General features: G+C 44.4%; 1 protein-coding gene and 1 long non-coding RNA gene across 3 annotated transcripts; both read right to left on the reverse strand.

Moving 5' to 3' along the window:
• Window positions 1-452: 452 nt before the first annotated feature.
• LOC103647964 (protein NETWORKED 2A) lies at window positions 453-4,645 on the reverse strand. 2 transcript variants are annotated; one of them, XM_008672474.4, is made up of 3 exons: window positions 4,484-4,579; window positions 4,162-4,376; window positions 453-4,088 (listed from the first exon to the last, which is right to left on the reverse strand). In XM_008672474.4, exons 2-3 carry the CDS (start codon window positions 4,253-4,255, stop codon window positions 685-687), a joined length of 3,498 nt encoding a protein of 1,165 aa, XP_008670696.1. In that variant the 5' UTR covers window positions 4,256-4,376; window positions 4,484-4,579; the 3' UTR covers window positions 453-684. The 2 variants fall into 2 exon arrangements, with proteins under 2 accessions (XP_008670696.1, XP_008670695.1); XM_008672473.2 differs by having other exon boundaries at window positions 4,162-4,645.
• Window positions 4,646-8,130: 3,485 nt separating this feature from the next.
• LOC103647965 (uncharacterized) lies at window positions 8,131-8,743 on the reverse strand. The gene is made up of 3 exons (XR_563147.2): window positions 8,718-8,743; window positions 8,581-8,637; window positions 8,131-8,483 (listed from the first exon to the last, which is right to left on the reverse strand). It is a non-coding gene; the product is annotated as an uncharacterized lncRNA (long non-coding RNA).
• Window positions 8,744-9,087: the final 344 nt, after the last annotated feature.

A 9,087-nucleotide genomic window follows, 5' to 3' on the forward strand; every position in this document is an offset into this window, starting at 1 on the left:
AAGCGGGAGAGTGGGATGTTATTGGGCCTTGGCTTGACACTTTGTCATAGAGAAGCCAATAGAGGTTGATTTTGGCCTATCCTATCTTTTAAATTTTCTATATTTTACAGTAAATAATATTACATATATAAGTAATCTTAAAATTTTAGGGGGGGCATGCCCACTTTGCCCCCTGTGGGTCCGCCCCTGGTTGCAGGAGTTCCATCTTGTTTTTGCTAGCAAATAGCCGGGGTGTATAGGGGCTGTGTGGACAATCTCAGTCAGGTGTATTTCACTACTACTCTTACATACAATGTCCCTAGTCCAACTTGGTGGCAGCTGAGGGAGGAGAGTGGGTGGGGTGGTGTGTGTGTGTGGGGGGGGGGGGGAGCCTAGCTAAGATACCATGTTGAGAAGAGTTTAAATCTAACTTTAACCAGAGTTGTGACTGATATTAGTAATAGAGTTAGATGTGTCAAGGCCCAATACAACAGGGGCAACACACAGTACATTTCAACGGTATCAAATAATTTACCCTGTTTATTTCAATCAAATGAACAAATTACCATTACAAACAAACACAAGCTAAATTCAAACAAAACCTGCGCTTGCATGTACTCTGGGGAACAAAACTACCCCAGGTTCATTTTGTCATTTTTTTCAAAATAAGGAAAACTATGGTCATGGTACCCACGCTCACGCACCTCACAGATCGCTGAATTGTTTCTGGAATGTGGGATTGATGCACGCAAATATTGATTTTTTCTTTCGCTTTGTTCCAAACAGGAAGTTTCGCAACGGTACCCTTGTCCGACTTGGAAAATGCTTGAATTGTTTCTCGTGGCTTCTTTCGGTCTCTGGCCGCGACAAGCGTTGGGATGAAATCTCAAAACTCTCACGTAGCCCCTCCAGAGCATGGCTAACTTTGGCTTGAAGCCCCCTCATGTGTTCTGATGCTGCCTGCATCTCGCCCTCAATCTTGCTGGTAGATTGCTGCATGTTTAGGACCTCGCCTTGAAACTTGGCAGCTTCATATGGTGTAAACCTGGCTCTGTCCATCTCCAGGCTACCACGCAGGGCTTCCGCTATCTCCTCTTGCATTCTGCAAAGAGACGCAGATTTAAGCTGCACTTCTTGATCGAGAAGCGCGCTCTGCTCAAACCATACATCCAGTTCAGTTCGGAGCTCTCTCAACTTCTTCTCAGCAGGTCCGGGCTCTGCTGGAGTATCTGGTTCTCTAGACTTATTATCTTCCATTTCGTCCTGTGCCTCCTGGTACCTTCTGTCAAACTCCTGCATGCGATAGCAAGCCATGCTATACCTTACCAGGAACTGCAAATTTTCCTCCACCAAAGCGTCAATGTCGTTTCTGAACCTCGTCATTTTATGAAGTGACGTGTTGTTAGGTGTCTCGATGTTACTAGAACTGTTTTCCTCCACGGCAGAAATATCTCTACCCAAAGTGGCAATTGATCTGTCAATTTCTCTAAAAGATCTCAAACTTAAGAATCCGTTTGAGTTACCACCTGCTTTACTTGGAGGCACCTCTGAGGAATCCAGGAGATCCCTTAGTGACCGTATCTCAACATACTTCATGGAATTTGCATTCCTTAACTCCCGTATAACTGCCTTTGTCTCTTCAAGATGCTCCTGGTTTCTCCTTTCCAGTTCGCTAAGCCTCCTCTTTGTTTCTTTGTAGTTCCGCAGAACTGAAGTACAATCAGCTAGTAGTATTGCTTCTTTACCTTCAAGCCCATCAGGAAGAAATTCTTGCCAGCTAGGTACAAAGTCCTCCCCCATCAAACCAGACTTTACACCCTGACTCCTTCCTCCATGGTTGTTCGAGGTAGTTGCTTCGCTTGCAAGCTCTCTGCCATGTGAAGTCTTCCTCTCTGAATTCGTCGGAACTTGCTCATAATCTCCAGCTGGCGCACAGATAGAAGTTTCATCCCTCACTTCTGAGGAATATATGTTCTTCATATCATGGACATTATCAACATGAACTAATGAAATGCAATCATCCTCTTTAAGCAATCCAACTTGGTTGCATTCGTTCGAACTTTCAATATTTTGTGGCCCATTTAGTTGATCAACTTGGTGTGGCGATTCTTCAACAGATTTTGCTTCATCTGCATGCCCCATGTGCAGGCTCTTCTTATCAGCACCACTGAAACAAGTAGCTTTTGGAAATGAGGATTCTTCTACGGAATCGTATTCCTTTAACCTGTACAAGTCTGAGGAAGCAATTGGACTAATCTGCCCACTGGTATTTTGTGATTTACTATCTCCAAGTCCTTCCTCCTGGATTACACTACTGCTGGAAAAAGAATTTCCATCATCAATATTTCCCTCAGCGACTTCCATTAATGACTGAGAAGCTTCATTAGAGTCATATTTCCTGTCTAAATGATCCATACTACCTGAGTGGAGGAGATGAGTCTGTCCGACTATTCCCAATGGATATTCACCTCTCATAATTTCACCATTAGGGAAGTTTCTACTTCCGTTCTCAGTTTCTGATGAACTCTGAAATACTTTTCCTGATGAGCTATCAACATTGCCCTCACCTGAATCGTGAACTATGTTTTCATTTTCTGAACTGAAAAGCGGATCAATATGGTCATCAAAATGTAGACGCAATTTGTACCTAACTTGTTGCATTAAGCAACTCCCAGGGATTATTTCCTCATTAGCATTCCTTGAGCCATGGATGCCATCATTACCATTATCACTAACCACTTCCGAGACATCTTCTCTATCTTGGCCCAAACTATGCCTTAGAGTTGGTGCCTCTATGTCTCTGAAGTCCCCACCCTTGCTCTCTTCTGCAGACTGCTCCAGGAACACGTCTCTTGGAACCATTGCACCATCCTCTACCGCAGCTGACAAATTATGCAGGTCTTCAGGGCCAAAAGATCCAAGTGCCTTTGAGATATTAATTATGCAGCTAAAAACTTCAGAAAAGCCTGTGCTGACAGAGGCTTCTTCCTCAAGAATTGATCTTTCAAGAACTCGGACTGTGCTAAACTCATCCTCTAATTGCTTGATCTGTTCATTTAATTCACTTTGGTCATCACGAAGTGCCATCTCGTCTTGTAACTCATCCAATTTATTCTTTAGGTTTTCATTCTCTTGTATGAGTTGATTGATCTGTGCTGTCTGTTTTGGGAACTTGAGCTCCAAGTTGATGACTTTATCAACAAGTTCATCAACATTCTCTGCGATCTCCTCCGCAGAGGATTCAGACCCACTGGAAAAAAACTTGTCAAGTTTCTCATATATGGGCTGCAACTCAAGTATTGCCTTGGTAACTGGGTAAGATCTTGCCACCACCGACGTGTCTGTGCTGCTTGCCTCTCTTGAACATGTGTCAGTGTCGCCATCCATCATAGCATACAGCTGTGCTCGTAGAGACTTTGTTTTTTCCAACTCCACAGCTGCAAGCTTGATCAACTCCTCAAAATGACGTACAAGCTCAGCTATGGTTCCCTGACAGGATCTAAGAGCTGTTATTGTCATCAAGGCACGGGCTTCATCATCGCCGATGGCTGCATGTGCATCAAATCTATCCTGAATAAGGCAGATTTCATTCTGTGTATCTGCAATCTGCTTCTCGATCTCCCGGTACCGAGCAATACCACTCTCATAGGAACTCTTAACATACTCTTTCTCGGTTTGCAGAACAAGTATAGATTTCTGAAGTCTGCCGATCTCTTCTTGTGCCTCCTCGGCGCTCATGCGTGGATGGGAGGGTGGCTTGTTCCATCCTGACCCTGACGGACCTTGTCTCTTTGCGTTGAGAATCTCTTGGACCAAGGACTTGTGTGTCTTGATTGGTGTGATTGCTTTGGGGAAATCATGGTCCTCCTCTTCTAACATTGCATACTGCACCTCTTCTGGACAAGCAGTAGCGATGGTGTGGTTGGCCTTATGGAGCTCCTTGGATATGTGGTCATAGCGTTCGACGAGAGCTCTGTAAGCCCTGTAGACTTGCTCCACATGGCTTATCACCTCTGGCCTGGTGTGGTAGTACATCTCGGCCCTCTTGCCAAAGGAATCGGCTTCCTGTCCGAGGAGTTTGAGCATGATCTTGACTCGATTCTCCATATCTGCGCACGACACAAGATCGGTCATCAGAGGACAGGAGAGCAGGAGACGAATGAAGAAGATGTGGGAACTGACCCTGGAGGTTTGCGTCGAGCCATTTGGACTGGGTGGTCCGGATGTGGCTCGCCCACCACCACGAGTAGGCGTTGCTCGCCGCCCGCTGCAGCATCTTCTTGACATGAATCGCCCCGAGCTCCGCAATCGACCGGATCGGATTCGAATCCCCTCCTTCGTCTTCCTTCCCTGATCCCCGCTGCTGATATTGGTTGACAAGTTCTCTTTCCAATTAGCTGAGATGAGAAAGGCAGACGGTGAGATGGGTTCTTTCCTTCACCGCGTGCAAAGCAAAGCTGTGGGTGGGTGGGCGGTGGCGGCTGCGTCTGTCAGCAGTCAGCACCAGGCACCAGCAGTTGAGCTCTTCTCTTCTTCCTCAGATCTCCATCTGCACGCGCACGGCGGGGAAGAGGAATTGACCTTGACTGCCGACTCCGGTTGCTTAGTTTTTAGTTGATACCGGTCCTTTTTATTTGTGGCATTTTAGTTAAAAATAAAGTAGGACATATTCGAAAATGGAGTTAGTAATCTCTACTACTCTTTAAGAGGTTATCGTAGGCGTTCACAGTGGTGGATGGTACACGGTTCTGCCGCGCGTCCGCTCCCCTCCACCTCGCCACCGAAATCTCGTGCCTGTGCGATGCGTCCGCCTCCCCCGCCCCTTCCATACTCCTACCGCGCCCCTTCCATCCCCACCGTGCTCCATGCCCCCGCCTCCACCATCCCCGCCCACCAGTCGTCCCCATCACCGGAAATCTCGCCGCGCCCCTAGAATTCTCGCCCTGCCACCGCCCCAAAACCTCCCCTACCTCCCACCCAGAGAAGATCCCATCCACTACCGCCGGGTCGCCGTCCTCACTTCCGCCGTGCCCCTCCTATTCCACCCGCTCTGCTTGCTCACCGCAGGTGACAAGCTCGTCGCTCCGTCGCTTCCATTTGGGCTGCTCCGTATTGTGCTTAGATCCGGGCAGGCAAGCGGGCGGGCGGGCTTTGAATTCTGCTCTGAGCAACCAGCGTGCTGGTCCGCTTGCTCCTGTTCCGCGCAGATCGCCCTCAAGATTTTATTCCGCCCTCCGTCTCCGGGCTCGCTTGGATCGAGATGGGCGTCTGCGTGTCCAAGGTCGCCTGCTGTTGCTGCTACCGCCGGCGCGAGCCGCACAACGGGGTTACTAACGACAGGACTGATGCTGGTGTGTGATGCCTTCCGCCTTCCATGCCTTTTAGGTGCTTTGCTTTTTGCTGTTTAACTGTTTTGGCGACTGCTTTTCCCTTCTCCGAGATGTTTTTTTGCTTCTCTTCTGGGTGTTTGGGTTCGCGTATGGCCGCTTCCATCCAGTTCGATGCGTGATATCTGCAGTTGCGTTTCCGCACTGCCGCTGAGCCTTTTTTCTGGAACCGTTTCTGATTTCGGCGCTCTTTGATAGCTAAATGATCATGGCTGGAAATGCGCGGATTAACTTCTTCGATACCATTTGTTGGTGTTCGGGTTCACGTATGCTTGCCACATCTGCATTCGGATGGTTGCTAGATTGAGTAGAGTGCCATCCAATTCGGTTGGTGATATTTGTAGTTGCGTGTGCAGACAACTTCTGTGGGGGTTTTACTGCATTTATTTCTGATTTTGGGGCTCTTTGATGCCTGTTGATTAGGCTGCAAATAGGTTTTGTTAGGCATGTGGATTAGCTTTTGTATGGGATTCAGAGTATTTTGACGGCAACACTCGTTTTCCCCCCATCCATAGTAACGGATGATGAGGAGGCATACAACCTGCCTGCGTTCTAGGAGTTTACCTTCGAGCAGTTGCGGCTAGCTACATCAGGGTTTGCGGTGGAGAACATCGTGTCTGAGCAGGGTGAGAAGGCTCCCAATGTGGTGTACAAGGGGAAGCTCGATGCCCAGCGCATCGCCGTCAAGCGCTTCAACCGCTCTGCCTGGCCCGACCCACGCCAGTTCCTGGTATTCCATCCGCCTTCTCTTTTACCCTTTCTAATTATGTGCGTCTTGTGGGTGTAATTGATAGTTGGGAACCTAGGTGTAATTGATAATTTGCTTATAATGAAGAAGCAAGCGTATGTTGTATTGTTTTGTATGCGATAGGCCAGTGCATGCATGGTGGAAGCATGACGACTGATAAAAACAATTTTTACCTTTGATCCTAAGCATCACATCTTAACTATATGACATTATGAAAAAAGCATATCAGATTTCATCTCATGCTGTGTTTTGGCGGTAGCTTGATTATGGTATACCGTGCATGCACTGATTCTTTTTTCTTCTGATAGCCATCTTACAGTTGCCATTGTGCTTTGTTGATTTATAGCTTCCACATATGCAAGGCAGAATATGTTGATGCTTAAGAGGTGAGGCCGGAACCTGGTTTCATTATCTAAAAAAAGGTTGATCCTTACCTTACATATTATTCATGTGGATATCAATTTATCAATAGATTAAGCTAAAAGGATTTGAACCTCTATTCCTAAGCATAAGTATTTTGTTCTAGATAAACTTTTAATTGCTATAGAACTGCAAAAGTAATACAAAGAATGGGCCCAGAATTTTGTAACCAAGGAGCTCAGCTTGGATGAGATCCGATTTTTTTAACAAATATATAGTAATAATAGGATGCAGTTTAGTGGAGTTGCTATTGTTATGGTGACTCAAACCTTCATATAGTTCCTACCATGAATATCTGTCTTTTTTAGTGTGTCATTTTACCGAAAGGGTAGCTTATAGTTTGACAAACAACAATATCCTGCACGGCTCGTAAGGTTTCTGGGTCATCAGCGAAACATCACTCAGAAGGCTCGAGAATCGATGGAATACAGTTCTGCGATTCTTCGGACAGTGAGGATGACTGTCCAGTGTGCCTAGAAGGTTGGTTATGGTTGGTGGAAACAACTGACATTGCTCTTATAAGTTACAGGTTTAAGTGTCTAGCATGCATGGATAAAAAGATAAATAGTTAATTTTTTTGGAGTTGTACCTAGCTGCTGAAGGAAATACATGTTCATCTGTTTGATTCATTCTAAATATGGTCATGCCTAAACCTAAGTGCTCAATTATGATGGTTTGTTAGATTATTGTTATTATTATCTGTTTCCACGTCAATGTAAAAGTAAAAACATGTCAGGTGGTTTTGAGCTTGCAAAAGGTGAAAGACAGATGTTTTAACCATCATGCTTGCCCTTACAGTTTATGCGCAACACCATATATTTGTGGCTTCAGCATTCCTTGTGCACTGAATCATATACACATCTGTCCACACAGAATATGATTTCGAGAACCCGAAGATCGCGTTGCAATGCAAACATAATTTCCATCTTAGTTGCATTTACGAGTGGATGGAAAGAAGTCAAGCCTGCCCTGTCTGTGCAAAGGTACCTAGCTTTTTTCCAGAAACCATTTCACTTGTGAACTGAAATGGTACTTGGTACTTTGTCGACATGGTTCTTTTAAACAGTCTGAAAACATTCTTAAGAAGGTCTCTAACTTCATAATGTTCCATTGCAGATTATGTTGTTCAATGAGGATGAATGACCCCGCTGAATCTGATGGAAGTCTTCACGGTCGGCAAGTGGAAAAGCCAAGCTAAAACTAAGGTTCTGGAAACTTCCAGCAGTGTGAAAATGTGTGTTGATGAAATACAGTCCTAGATCGTTTGTTGAAACTTCCAGCAGTGTGAAAATTCTTTTTTTTCTTTGTAGAGTAGATTATTCCTCTCTCTTCATGACAAAGTTGATGGTTCTGTGCCACCCTTGGCAATGATTTTTAGGAGGATCTGTCAGATGGTTTGGAACAAAATGTCAATGATCAAATTTCAAGCTTTAACACGACAGAAATTTTCTCTAGGTTAATAAATGGTATTGGACCAGAAAGTTTGTGGAATATTCAGTGTAAATGGTAACAATCAATTTAAATGCAGCTGTGTCTGTTAGCTTTTTTTATTCCTTTTGAATATCAAATCTGAACTTTGCTGTTTTCTGATATCGAACCAAATGTAAATACAGACCGGGCTCTGTTTATGGGGCATTCTAACTCATATGCCATATCCGATCACCTAGAATTTTATTCGAAAGTGAACATCCACACCATCTTCACCACTAATTATCACCACATCAGAACTACAAAAATACAACTGATTCCACATATTTTTCGCAAATCAGCGATGAGCTGTGCTGGAACTTTATTGTTAAATTCTGCTCCTATTCCTTTTTAACATATGCGAAGACTACTGGAGGAGCTCCTTTGAAATGCCATTAAGCTCCATCTTTTGCAGCTATCTCAAACGCCCTCATGAATAGATTTGGAGGCTGGCCACCACTGAGTTGATATTTATCATTGATCTGAAAGATGGTGACGTGAATAGCAAATGGATAAATTTCTTATACGTGGGACGATGGACAAAAGATGATAAAAATCATCATCAATAAATCCTCATACCACAAAATGTGGGACCCCGGAGATGCCAGATGAATACTTCTTGAGTTCTTCCTGAACCTTTTAGCAATAAAAATGATTTGTGAGCCCTGTCATGACAGAGATATGGCTCCAGGAACAGAATTAACTGGAAAACATACCTCATCGACTCCTTTGGCAGGGTCTTCAAATAGTTCTTCGACCCCTTCTATGCCCACCTTTCTTGCAGCGTCCAATAAAACATGTCTGCAATACATCAAATAATTTAAGTAGATGGCTTAAACATTAATAAAGAAAAACCCACTCAAACATAGAAAGATAGTAGGACATATGCTATCAACTATCTTATTAAATAAATCAGGAGTGTTCCTCATCTTAACAACCTCATCTTCCTCTTGTTCTTGCAAAAGAGATGGTTTTGAACATAAACTTTTTTTCTCATTTCAGTTGGTGATTTAGTGCTTTCTTAGGAGAAAGCTTGCCTCTTGGTTTGATATTTACTTGCCTGGGTTGTAAATTATAAATTCAGAT

Source organism: Zea mays, chromosome 2, assembly GCF_902167145.1.
Source record: "Zea mays cultivar B73 chromosome 2, Zm-B73-REFERENCE-NAM-5.0, whole genome shotgun sequence".
Classification (NCBI taxonomy): Eukaryota; Viridiplantae; Streptophyta; class Magnoliopsida; order Poales; family Poaceae; genus Zea; species Zea mays.